General features: G+C 43.2%; 1 protein-coding gene across 1 annotated transcript in view; it reads right to left on the reverse strand.

The window, feature by feature from the left end:
- LOC134337788 (PC3-like endoprotease variant B) overlaps positions 1-14,288 on the reverse strand; it is a 941,886-nt gene that overhangs the window by 153,767 nt on the left and 773,831 nt on the right. The window contains exon 9 of the mRNA XM_063033034.1: positions 2,914-3,028. Coding sequence (XP_062889104.1) covers positions 2,914-3,028 — 115 coding nt within the window. The remainder of the gene's footprint in view (positions 1-2,913; positions 3,029-14,288) is intronic.

Consider the following 14,288-nt stretch of genomic DNA (forward strand, 5'->3'; position numbering starts at 1 on the left):
GCTGAGTAATGTCCTCGATATTGATGTGCTGGTTTTGGACCAGGTGGAGTAAAGTTTCAGGAATTTGCAAACTAAGTAAGATATAATAGGTCCAGGTACGACCTTTAGAAAGCCATCTCAAGGTAGTGCAGAACATGGTGACATATATGTTCGGTGATAATACATTTGCTTTGAAACTTGAACATTGAGCTGGTCATTGGACTTAATAAAGTTTAAACTGTTGGTGAATTTGGGGAAGAAATTAGATGTTTTGTTTAAGGCTTATAAAATAATGTCCAGTGGCTTTTAAAAGGGAATTGGATGCACACTTGATGGAATCCTGATGAAGGGTAACCTTGCCATGCACGGTCTCAAACCTGATTGTGAAAGGAGGAGAGGTGGGCATACGGCTCGTAACCCCATCCTGTAAATACCCAGAGCTACAGAAATGGCAACAAAGACCTCACCTGTGGGAGAGGACGGCTGCGCCAAGAAGATGGGCCACACCTGAAGACGATGTGAAAGACTGGTCCTGGTGAGCTACTATCAGTGGTCTATACACCAATAGGAGTGAGGGGGCATGAGCTAAGCCTGATGAAGCGTCTTAGCTCAAAATATCTATTGTTCATTTCTCCCCATAGATCCTGCCTGAACTGCTGAGACAATAGACAATAGACAATAGGTGCAGGAGTAGGCTATTTGGCCCTTCGAGCCACCACCATTCACTGTGATCATGGCTGATCATCCACAATCAGTATCCAGTTCCTGCCTTATCCCCATAACCTTTGATTCCGCTATCTTTAGGAGCTCTATCCATCTCTTTCTTGAAAGCATCCAGAGACTTGGCCTCCACTGCCTTCTGGGGCAGAGCATTCCATATATCCACCACTCTCTGGGTGAAAAAGTTTTTCCTCAACTCCGTTCTAAGTGGCCTACCCCTTATTTTTAAACTGTGGCCTCTGGTTCTGGACTCACCCATCAGCGGGAACATGCTTCCTCCTTCAGCATGTCCAATCTCTTAATAATCTTATATGTTTCAATAAGATCCCCTCTCAGCCTTCTAAATTCCAGAGTATACAAGCCCAGTCCCTCCAATCTTTCGACATATGACAGTCCCGCCATCCCGGGAATTAACCTTGTGAACCTACACTGCACTCCCTCAATAGCAAGTATGTCCTTCCTCAAATTTGGAGACCAAAACTGCACACAGTACTCTAGGTGTGGGCCCTGTACAGCTGCAGAAGGACCTCTCTGCTCTTATACTCAATTCCCCTTGTTATGAAGGCCAGCATGCCATTAGCTTTCTTCACTGCCTGCTGTACTTGCATGCCTGCTTTCAGTGACTGATGTACAAGAACACCTAGATCTCATTGTACTTCCCCTTTTCCTAACTTGACTCCATTTAGATAATAATCTGCCTTCCCGTTCTTACCACCAAAGTGGATAACCTCACATTTATCCACATTAAACTGCATCTGCCATGCATCTGCCCACTCACCCAGCCTATCCAAGACACCCTGCATTCTCATAACATCCTCCTCACATTTCACACTGCCACCCAGCTTTATGTCATCGGCAAATTTGCTAATGTTACTTTTAATTCCCTCATCTAAATCATTAATATATATTGTGAACAGCTGCGGTCCCAGCATTGAACCCTGCGGTAACTCACTGGTCACCACCTGCCATTCTGAAAGGGAGCCGTCAATCCTGCACCACCTCTCCTCCTTTCACAGTCAGGTTTGAGATCATGCATGGCAAGGTTACCCTTCATCAGGATTCCATCAAGTGTGCATCCAATTCCCTTTGAAAAGCCATCGGACATTATTTTATAAGCCTTAAACAAAACATCTAATTTCTTCCCCAAATTCACCAACAGTTTAAACTTTATTAAGTCCAATGCAGTCACTCCTGCATTTTGTGTGTCTTGCCCCATACTTAGATATCTGCAGAATCTCTTATGTCTAATTAATGGAACAACTGTGAACACGGGATAAAGCAAAGGAAACACATTAGAAAGACCTCCTAATAGGGGAGAAGAGCAATGATTTTAAAGAATAAATTCAGCTATAAAAGCAGCTTTCTTTTAAGAACACCTCATGTTTTCCGATACAAATGTTCCCGGAAATTCAAAGTAAAATTTATTATCAGAGTACAACATGTCGCTACATACATCCCGGAGATTCTTTTTCTGAGGGCATACTTAGCCAATCTATAAACCAGTAACTGTAAACAACGGACAACAAACTGTGCAAATACAAATATAAATAAATATCAATAAATAATGAGCATGAAATAACAAGATAAAGAGTCTTTAAAGCAAGACCACCAGTCGTGGGAAGGAGGAGAGTAAGTGTAGTTATCCCCTTTTGTTCAAGAGCCTGATCATTGACAGCATTATGTGCATACCTGGTGTGTAGCCTGTTTTTTTTGTCAATTTTTGGGTGCCTTTGTAATCTCCTACCTGAATGTTCCTAGTTGGGGCTTGGTTCTTTGTCACTCTTCAGCTCAACTACCAGATTTTGTGCCAATGCTTACCAAAATTCAAAGTTCAAAGTTCAGACTAAATTTATTGTCCATTCTGGGCAGCTGGTTCCCACTGGCCACATACACTCAATGCTCACTTTCTTAGGTTCGTGAGTAAAATGTGTGAAATTAGTTGTTTCACTAGGGCAGTACTCTATCATACATAAAATAGACTATAAATTAAAATAAGAGTTATATATAGGTAGTGCAAAACAAGAATAAAAAGATATTAAGGTCGTATTCGTGAGTTCTTGTCTCTTTAAAAATCTGATGGTTTAACTTTGGGCTCTCTGAGTCTTTTTTAAAAAATCACAATGTTGTGCAAAGTTGATTGGAAACAATTGTAAGTATGATATTCTTCAGAGCAATTGAGACACATTTTCAAAGTTTGCAAAATTTTAAATTTACCTTTGTCATTTTCAAATGTTCCCCAAAGGACAAGTTTGAAATGTCGCACGGTTGTCGCATTGATTTCGTTGTCAGGCCGATGACAGCCAATGACTGTACCTTTGTTGTCCAATACCTAAGCAACAACATAAAATTTGTTCTGATGAGCCAATAGCTTTTGTTCAATACCACTACAGAGAAAGTGCAGTGCAGGAAGATAATATGATGCAATGTCATAACAAAGCAGATTTTGAGCTCAAGAATCAATTTATTATGGAAAAGAACACTACCGCATAGAAACAGGCCCTCCAATCCAGTTAGTCCATGTGGAATTATTAATCTGCCTTCTCCCATCGACCTGTACTGGGACCATAGCCCTCCACACCTCTCTTATCCATGAACTTATCCAAACTTCTCTTAAAATCAACCGTGCTTGCACCACTTTCACTGGCAGCTCATTCCACACTTTCACCATCCTCTGAGTGAATAAGATCTCCCCCTCCCATGTTCATCATCATTTTGTATACCTCTTTCAAATCTCCCCTCGTTTCTCTATATTTCAGAGAATGTGGGAGAGCTTAAATGTTTTTTTTGTATTTGCATTTACTCAGGAGACAGACAGAGGATCTACAGCAGTGAGGCAAAGCAGCATCGACTTCATGGGCCCTATACAGATTACAGAGGGTTAAGTGTTTGCAAATAAGGGTGGATAAATCCCTAGGGCCTGACAAGGAGTTCCCTTGAACTCTGTGAGAGTCAAGTGCAGAAACTGTAGGACACCCAGTAGAGATATTCAAAGCAGCCTTAGCGCAGCAGTGGAGGTATCGGAGGATTGGAGGATTGCTAATATTTTTCTGCTGTTTAAGAAAGGTTCGAACAATAAATCAGGAAATTATAGGCCAGAGAGTTTTACATCAGTAGTGGGTGTCATCTATATCAATTATCTGGATGATAATGTGGTTAACTACATCAGCAAGTTTGTGAATGAACAGAGCTCGATAAAAGCGATGAAGTGGACTTTTAAGATCATAAACCAGCAGATTGTTATGTCTCCTGCTCACTGTGAAAATGGGGAACACCTCCCTCTCCCTTGCCAGGGAGAGAGAGAAAACCTGTGGGTTGTCGAATTTCGGATGAAATGTGAAGCTTTTGGGGTAACTTTGGCCTGTGTCTTTGCTATTGCTTAGCACGCGCTTGGTATCAGTGATGGTATCGATTGCGTTTATTTTTGCCGGTGGGGGGAGGAGGGCTTGCTGTCACTTATGCGCAGGAGTGGGGAGCTGGGGGGAGGGACTTTGGGGTTTTCACGTTTAACTGTTGTTCATTCTTTGGGGCGCTTCTCTGTTTTCGTGGATGTTTTGCAAAGAAAAAGCATTTCAGGATGTAGATGAGGAGGAGAAGATGGCGGCGCGACGCAGCACGTGCAGCTCTCCGGTGAAATGATATCATATTTGTTAAATAGGGGCTGTGGACAATTCTGATTTAGTGGAGACAGACGTGAGAAGGCACAGAGGAAGATCTGGAGAAATTTCTGAAATGCCTGGTTTGCTGCCGCTGCTACTGTGTGATCGAGAATCTCCAGAGGGAAGGCCCCAAAATCCCCGGCTTTGCCTGCTGTTGGCGACCGAGGCTGAGGTCGAAGCGTTTGGCAGAGATGGTGCTTGGTACTTGGTGTCGGAGGGCTGATTGGAGGCTCGAAGTTTTCGGACGACTCAGAGTCGGACTGTGGTCAGGCAAGGCAGGGAGAGTTTTCTTCCTTTTCCCGTCTGCGTGAGATGTGGGACTTTCGAGAGACTTTGAACTTTTTTACTGTGCCATGGACTGTTCTTCATCAAGTTATGGTATTGTTGCACTGTTGTAACTATATGTTATAATTATGTGGTTTTTGTCAGTTTTTCAGTCTTGGTCTGTCCTGTGTTTCTGTGATATCACACCGGAGGAATATTGAATCATTTCTTAATGCATGCATTACTAAATGACAATAAAAGAGGACTGCGTGTCCTCATAATCTAAACTAATCTAATATTGTATACATTTCTCTGACATTAAACTTGACCTTTGACTCTTTGAAGATTGGGGTGTCCTGGACAGCGAGGAAGTCTATCGCGGCTTTCAGGAGGATCTGGATAAGCTGGAAAAATGAGCTGAAAAATGGCAGGTGGAATTCAATGCAGAGCTCTACAAGTACTGGAGTTGATCTTACACAGTGAACGGCAGGGCATTGAGGAGTGTGGTGGAACAAAGGGATCTGGGAATACGGGTCCATATTTAATTGAAAATGGCATTACAGGTAGATAGCTTTTGTCACATTGGCCTTCATAACAATGTTTTGATTGCAGGAGATGGGATGCTATGTTGCAGTTGTATAAGATATTGGTGAGGCTTAACTTGGAGTATTGTGTGCCGTTTGATCATCGACATACAGGAAAGATATATACAAGAGTGAAAGCTGAAAAGTTTAAAAGAGACTCAGAGTCTCCCCGGGGAACTACATCTGCATGAAGTGCATCCGGCTGCAGCTCCTTGAAGACCGTGTTAGGGATCTGGAGCAGCAGCTGGATGACCTTTGGTTTGTACGGGAGAGTGAGGAGATCGTTGATCAGAGTTACAGGAAAGTACTCACCCCTAAGTTCCAGGAGGCAGGTAGCTGGGTGACTGTCAGGAGAAGGAATAGGAATGTGAATAGGCATTTAGCGCAGAGAACCTCTGTGACCATTCCCTTCAATAATAAGTACACCATTTTGGATACTGCTGTGGGGGATGACCTCCCAAGGGATTGCCAAGGAGAACAGGTTACTGGCACTGAACCATCAAACGTTACTGGTTACTGACCATAAAATGCTCTTCTTTTGACAAAACTTTCAAATTTGGAATCATTTTAGTGAACCTCCTTGGACCCTCTCCAGTTTCTGCACATCCTTTCTAAGATAAAGGGCCCAAAACTGCTGAAAGTACTCCAAGTGAGGCCTCACCAGTGGTTTATACAGGAGATCCGATTAGTAGCACTGAGCATGGGTCCGTGGTGCAGAAGGGAAAGAGGGAGAAGAGGGGAGTGGTGGTGATAGGGGACTGAATGGTCAGAGGGTCAGGCAGGAGATTCTGTGGACGTGAACAGGACTCCCGGATGGTGTGCTGCCTCCCAGGTGCCAGGGTCAGGGACAGTCGGATTGCATCCACAGCATTTTGGAGGGGAGGGCGAGCGGCAGATGTTTTGGTACACATTGGTACCAATGACATAGGGAAGAAAATCAAAGAAGTCCTGAAAACAGAATTGAGAGAGCAAGGCAGAAAGTAGAGAAGCAGGAACTCCAGGGCAGTAATTTTGGGATTGCTAACTGTGCCGCACACTAGTAAGGATGATTTGGCAGATAAGTGCGTGGCTGAGAGACTGGTGCAGGGGGCAGGGCTTCAGATTCTTGGATCATTGGGATCTCTTCTGGGGGAGGTATGACCTGTTCAAAATGGCAGGTTGCACCTGAACCCAAGGGGGACCAATATTCTCACGGGCAGGTTTGTTAGAGCTGTTGGGGAGGGTTTGAACTAACTTGGCAGGGGGGTGGGAAACGGAGTGAAGGGACTCAGGAAAGAACAGATGGTATAAAAGTAAAGACAGCGTGCAGTCAGAGTGCCAGGAAGGGCAGACAGGTGATGGGACTTAGTTGCAGCCAACAGGCTGAGTATAAAATCATTAGGGATGCAGAATCAAAAAAGATAGCAAATATGGTATTCAAGGTGTTGCATCTAAATACACGTAGTATAAGAAATAAGGTGGATGATCTTGTTCAGATATTACAGATTGCCAGGTATGATGTTGTGGCCTTCACTGAATCGTGGCTGAAGGATGGTTGTAGTTGGGAGCTGAATATCCAAGGTTACACGTTATATTGGAGAGATAAGAAGGTAGGCAGAAGGGCTCTACTGGGAAAGAATGCCATCAGATCCATAGAAAGATGTGACACAGGATTGGAAGATGTTGAATCCTTGTGAGTTGAGTTAAAAAACTACAAGGGTAAAAGGACATTGATGGCAGTTATATACAGGCCTCCCAACAGTGGCTAGGAGGTAGACCACAGGTTACAACAAGAAATAGAAAAGGCAAGTCAAATGGGCAACGTTATGGTAGTCATGGTTATGTTATGGTTGTGTGGGCATGTGGCCAAGTGGTTAAGGCATTGGACTAGCGACCTGAAGGTCGTGAGTTCTGACCCCCAGCTGAGGGAATGTGTTGTGTCCTTGAGCAAGGCACTTAATCACATATTGCTCTGCGACGACACTGGTGCCAAGCTGTATGGGTCCTAATGCCCTTCCCTTGGACAACATCAGTGTTGTGGAGAGAGGAGACTTGCAGCATGGGTAACTGCTGGTCTTCCATACAACCTTGCCCAGGCCTGCACGCTGGAGAGTGAAGACTTTCCAGGCGCAGATCCGTGGTCACACAAGACTAACGGATGCCTTTACTTTACTTTATGGTAGTCATAGGAGATTTCAACATGTAGGTTGATTGGGAAAATCAGGTTCGAAATGGATTATGTTGACTGTACCTCTTCCTAGAGATGCTGCCTGGCCTGCTGCGTTCACCAGCAACTTTGATGTGTGTTGCTCAAGAGAATGAGTTTGTTGAATGCCTAAGAGATAGATTTTTTAGAGCAGTTTTTCATTGAGCTGGAGGCAGTTAGGGAGATTAAGGTAAAAGAACCATTAGGAACCAGTGATCACAATATGATTGTGTTCAACTTGAAATTTGATACGGAAAAAGTAAAGTCTGATGTAGCAGTATTTCAGTGGAGTAAGGGAAATTAGAGTGATATGACAGAGGAATTTGCCAAAGTAAATTTGAAGGAGCTACTGGCAAGAATGACAGCAGAGCAGCAATGGCGTGCATTTCTGTGAAAAATGAGGGAGGTGCAGAATATGAGTATTCAAAAATGAAGATGTACTCAAATGGTAAATAGTACAAACATGTCTGACAAAGGAAGTCAAAGCTATTGTAAAAGCAAAAGAAAGGGCATACAACAAAGCAAAAATTAGTGGGAAGATTGAGGATTGGGAAGTTTGATAACCCTTTCAGTCCTGAAATCATCTTTGTGAATTCCCTCTGGACCCTCTCCAATGCCAGCACATCTTTTCTAAGATGAGGGGCTCAAACCTGTTCACAATACTCAAGGTGAGGCCTTGCCAGTGCCTTATAAAGCCTCAGCATCACATTCTTGCTCTTTTATTCTAGACCTCTCGAAATGAATGCTAACATGGCATCTGCCTTCCTCACCACCGACTCAACCTGCAAATTAGCCTTCAGGGTGTTCTGCACAAGGACTCCCAAGGCTATGCATCTCAGATTCTTGAATTTCTCCCCATTTAGAAAATAGTCCGCACATTTATTTCTACTACCAAGATGCATGACCATACATTTTCCAACACAGTATTTCATTTGCCACTTTCTTGCCTACTCTCCTAATCTGCCTAAATCTTTCTGCACCCTACCTGTTTCCTCAACATGACTTTCCCCTTCACCAATCTTCGTATCATCCGCAAACTTGGCAACAAAGCCATCTATTCCATCATTGAAATCATTTGTATACAGCATAAAAAAGAAGTGGTCCCAACACCGACCCTGGAGAACACCATTGGACACTGGCAGCCAACCAGAAAAGGATCCTTTTATTCCTGCTCGCTGCCTCCTACCAATCAGCCAATGCTCTAACCATGTTAGTAACTTTCCTGTAATACCATTGGCTCTTAACTTGTCAAAGGCCTTCTGAAAGTCCAAATTTACAACATCTACTACATCCCCTTTATCTACCCTACTTGTAATCTCCTCAAAGAATTCCAACAGGTTTGTCAAGCAGGATTTTCCTTGAAGGAAACCATGCTGACTTTGTACTATCTTGTCCTGTGTCACCAAGTACTCCATCACCTCATCCTTAACAATTGACTCTAACATCTTCCCAACCACTGAGGTCAGGCTAACTGGTCTATAGTTTCCTTTCTGCTGCCTTCCTCCTTTCTTAAAGAGTCTAGCAACATTTGCAATTTTTTGCAGCATGACAGAGTCCAATGATTTTTGAAAGATCATTTCTAATGCAACCACAATCTCTAACGCTACCTCTTTGAGAACCCTAGGGTGCAGTTCCTTTGGTCCGGGTGACCTATGAGGAATGTTTGATGGCTCTGGGTCTGTACTCACTGGAATTCAGAAAGATGAGGGGGGGATCTCATTGAAACCTTTCGAATGTTGAAAGCCAGAGTAGATGTGGAAAGGATGGAGAGTTCAGGACAAGAGGGCGCAGCCTCAGGATAGAGGGGCGCCCTTTCAAAACAGAGAAACTTCTTTTGCCAAAGGGTGGTGAATTTGTGGAATTTGTTGCCACATGCAGCTGTGGAGGCCAGGTCGTTGGGTGTATTTAAGGCAGAGATTGATAGGTTCTTGATTGAACATGCCATCAAAAGTTACGGGGAGAAGGCCAGGAAATAGGGTTGAGGAGGAGAAAAAATAAACAATCAGCTATGATTGAATGGTGAAGCAGACTCAGTGGACCAGATGGCCTAATTCTGCTCCTATGTCTTATAGTCCTATGGTCTAACTCAGGATGGGGCAAATGCAAAAAAGCAAAGATAGCATACAGTCAGACTGTTAACACAAAATAATCTGCAGATGCTGGGGTCAAAGCAACACTCACAACACGCTGGAGGATCTCAGCAGGTTGGGCAGCATCCATGGAGAAGATCAGTCGATGTTCCGGCCCAAAACGTCGACCGATCTTCTCCACGGATGCTGCCCAACCTGCTGAGTTCCTCCAGCGTGTTGTGAGTCAGACTGTTAGGGAGGGCAGGCAGAAGATAGGACAAAATTGCAGCCAGCAGGGTGAGTATCAGTGCATTAGGGATGCAGAATCAGAATCAGGTGTATTATCACTGGCGTGTGTCATTAAGTTTGTTAGCTTAGCAACAGCAGTTCAATACAATACATAATATAGAAGAAAAAATCAATTACAGTATATGTATATTGAATAAATTAAAAATCATGCGAAGAAAACAGAAGTGATATATATATTTAAAAAGTGAGTTAGTATTCACAGGTTCAATGTCCATTTAGGAATCAAATGGGAGAGGTGAAGAAGCTGTTCCTGAATCGGTGAGTGTGTGCCTTCAGGCTTCTGTATCTCCTACCTGATGGTAACAGTGAGAAAGGAGCATGCCCTGGGTGCTGGGGGTCCTTAATAATGGATGCTGCCTTTCTGAGACACCGCTCCCTGATGACGTCCTGGGTACATTGTAGTCTAGTACCCAAGATGGAGCCGACTAAATTTACAACCTTCTGCAGCTTCTTTCGGTCCTGTGCAGTAGCCCCTCCGTACCAGACAGTGATGCAGCCTGTCAGAATGCTCTCCACGGTACAACTATAGAAGTTTTTGAGTGTATTTGTTGACATACCAAATCCCTTTAAACTCCTCATGAAGTATAGTCACTGTCTTGTTTTCTTTATAACTGCATCGATATGTTGGGACCAGGTTAGGTCCTCAGAGATCTTGACACGCAGGAACTTGAAGCTGCTCGCTGTCTCCAAAAGGGTTCCAAATTCAGTAATCAAAGTGTTATATCTCAAAGCATGGGGTACAAGAAATACAGTGGATGATCTTGCTGCACTATTGTAGATTGTTGGATATAATGTTGTGGCCAGTACTGAATTGTGGCTAGATGATGGTTGTAGCTGGCAGCTGAATATCCAAGGATACATATTGTATTGGAGGGATAGGAAGGTAGACAGAGGGAATAACATTGTTCTGCTGGTAAAGAATGGAATCAAATCATTAGAAGGATGTGATATGGGATCAGAGGATGTTGCGGCCTCGTGGGTTGAGTTACAAAACTGCGACGGTAAAAGGACCCTGATGGCAGTTATATATCGGCCTCCAAAGTGTAGGAGGTGGACCATAGTTTGCAATCGGAAATAAAGAAGATATGTCAAAAGGACATATAATAGTCATGGGAGATTTTAACATGCAGGTCAATTGGGAAAATCAGGTTGGTAATGGATCTCAAAAGAGACTGAATTTGTTGAATACACATGGGATGGCTTTTTAGAGTAGTTTGTCATTGAGATCAATTAAACTGGATTAGGTTTTATGAAATGAACCAGATGCAATTAGCGAGCTTAAGGTAAAGGAACTCTTAGAAAACAATGATCACAATATGACTGAGTTCAATTTGAAATTTGAAAGGGCAAAAGTCTGACCATAGCAGTGGAGGAAAGGAACTTAGAATAGTATGAGAGAGGATTTTGCTGAAGTAAATTGGAAGGAGATTCTGGCAGGGATGACAACAGAGCAGCAATTGCATGAGTCTCTGGGAAAAATGAGGAAGGATGTATTCCAAAATCAAAGAAATATTCAAATGGCAAAATAGTACAATCATGGCTGACAAGGGAAAGCAAAGCTAATATAAAACTTCCAGAGAGCAACTAATAGAATCATAAGGAAAGAAAAGATGAAATGTAAAAGCAAGCTAGCAAATAATATGGAAGTAAATAGAAAAGGCTTTATGAAGAATATAAAATATAAAAGAAAGATAGGAGATAAGAGTAGATATAGGACCACTGGAAAATGAGATCTGAGAAATAATAACATGGGACAAGGAGATGGCAGATAAACTAAATGGGTATTTTGCATCAGTCATCACTGTGGAAGACACTAGCAGTGTGTCAGATATTGAAGGCTGTGAGGGAAGAAAGTGAGTGCAGTTACTATCACAAAAGAGAAGGTGCTAAATAAAGCTGAAAGATCTAAGGGTACATAAGTCACCTGGGTCAGATGAATTGCACCCCAGGGTTCTGAAAGAGATAACGGTAGATATTGTGGTGCTATTAGTAATGATCTATCAAGAATCATTGGACTCTGACATGGTGCCGTAGAACTGGAAAATTGCAAATGTCACTCCACTCTTTAAAAAAAGAGGAAGGCAGCAGAAAGGAAATTACCATGTTGGACCATGGTTGTACAACCATGTTGGACCCAATTGTCAAGGATGAGGTTATGGAGCACTTGGTGAGACAGGACAAAATAGAATAAAGTCAGCATGGTTTCCTTCAGGGAAAATCCTGCCTGACGAACCTGTTGGAATTCTTTGAGAAGATTACAAGTAGGATAGATAAAGAGGATGCAGTGGACGTGCATATTTGGATTTTCAGATCTTTGACAAGGTGTTACACATGAGGCTGCTTACCAAATTAGGAGCCCACGATATTACAGGAAAGTTACTAACATAGTTAAAGCATTGGCTGATTGGTAGCAAGTGTGAATAAAATGATTCTGGGTGGAGCTGAGGAGGATGATGGTGCCTAACAGCGTCTCCTTTGTTTGCATCTTGAGATACAACTCTATCTCCATCTTTAATGTCTCTATTTTTCCCTTTCATGGTTCTTTTGAAGACTCTGACCTGGAGTTACACTCTGACTTTGGTTCTTTGTGGGAATGGAACCTGGTCTCGGGGTTTCACGACTGGCTGCTATTCGATATACCAAGGACACAGCCTAGAAGACTAGTGCGCCTTCAGGGTTCCGGATTTCACGGCTATAAAGGCAGGCAGACTTGAGGGCGGTGCCCTGCAGGAAACTGCTGTGTCATGGGAGTACACGGAAGATCGAAAGCAGCAAGCTGGGCACAGAGCTCCAAAAAAGCAATGCAATAGACTTTTAACATTGTAGATCAGCAAGTTGTTTGTTATGTCTCCTCTCTGACCGTGAAATGGGAACACCTCTTTTTCCCTTATTAGGGGGAGAGAGAGCCTGTGATATGTCACATTACCGAGTGTGCGAGTAGTCTTTGGGGTACTGCAAGTCTGTGTCTTTTTTTGTGCTTTGCTGCATGTTTGAGTGTTTGGTGGGGGGTCACCAATGCTTTTTCTGCTGGTGGGGGAGGGGGGATCATTGCTTTGGTGCTGCTTATGCGTGAGAGTGGGAGGTGGGGGGCTTTGGGGTTCTAACTTAGGAACATTAGTGCGATGGATGGTCGGGGAAAGTGAGGAGGTGATAGAGAGGAGTTCCAGGCAAGTAGTCACACCGGGGCCTCGGGAGACAGATAAGTGGGTAACCGTCAGGAGAGGGAAGGGCAAGAGTCAGATACTAGAGAGCAAGTGAAATAGGAATTGATATGGGAGGTGAGGGGAGTAATGAATTGAAACTATTATATATGAATGCATGGAGTATAAGAAATAAAGTGGATGGGCTTGAGGCACAGCTGGAAATTGGTAAGTATGATGTTGTGGGAATAACAGAGACATGGCTTCAAGTGGACAGGGCCTGGGAAATGAATATTCAAGGGTATACGTCCTATCGAAGGGACAGACCGATGGGCAGAAGGGGTGGGGTGGCTCTGTTGGTGAGGAATAATATTCAGTCTCTTGCGAGGGGGGGACATAGAATCAGGAGACGTAGAGTCAGTATGGATAGAACTGAGAAATTCTAAGGGTAGAAAGACCCTAATGGGAGTTATCTACAGGCCCCCAAACAGTAGTCTGGATATAGGGTGTAAGTTGAATCAAGAGTTAAAATTGGCATGTCACTAAGGTAATGCTACAGTTGTTCTGGGGGATTTGAACATGCAGGTAGACTGGAGGAATCAGCTTGGTACTGGACCCCAAGAAAGGGAGGTTGTGGAGTCCCTCCGAGATGGATTCTTAGAACAGCTTGTACTGGAGCCTACCAGAGAGAACGCAATTCTAGATTTAATGTTGGGTAATGAACCGGATTTGATCAGGGACCTGGAAGTAAAGGAGCCATTAGGAGGTAGTGACCATAATATGATAAGTTTTAATCTACAATTTGAGAGGGAGAAGGGAAACTCGGAAGTGTCAGTATTACAGTTGAACAAAGGGAACTATGGTGCTATGAGGGAGGAGCTGGCCAAAGTTCAACGAAACAATACCCTAGCAGGGATGACAGTGGAACAGCAATGGCAAATGTTTCTGGGAATAATGCGGAAGGTGCAGGATCAGTTCATTCCAAAGAGGAAGAAAGATCCTAAGGGGAGTAAGGGGAGGCCGTAGCTGACAAGGAAAGTAATGGACAGTATAAAAATAAAAGAGAAGAAGTATAACATAGCAAAGACGAGTGGGAAGCTGGAGGATTGGGAAAATTTTAAAGAGCAACAGAAGGTAACTAAAAAGGCAATACGCAGAGAAAAAATGAGGTACGAAGGTAAACTAGCCAAGAATATAAAGGAAGATAGTAAAAGCTTCTTTAGGTATGTGAAAAGGAAAAAAAATAGTTAAGACAAAATTTGGGCCCTTGAAGACAGAAACGGGTGAATTTATTATGGGGAACAAGGAAATGGCAGACAAGTTGAACAGGTAGTTTGGATCTGTCTTCACCAGGGAAGACACAAACAATCTCCCAGATATAA

The sequence above is a fragment of the Mobula hypostoma genome, chromosome 2 (genome assembly GCF_963921235.1).
Source record: "Mobula hypostoma chromosome 2, sMobHyp1.1, whole genome shotgun sequence".
In the NCBI taxonomy this organism is placed as follows: Eukaryota; Metazoa; Chordata; class Chondrichthyes; order Myliobatiformes; family Myliobatidae; genus Mobula; species Mobula hypostoma.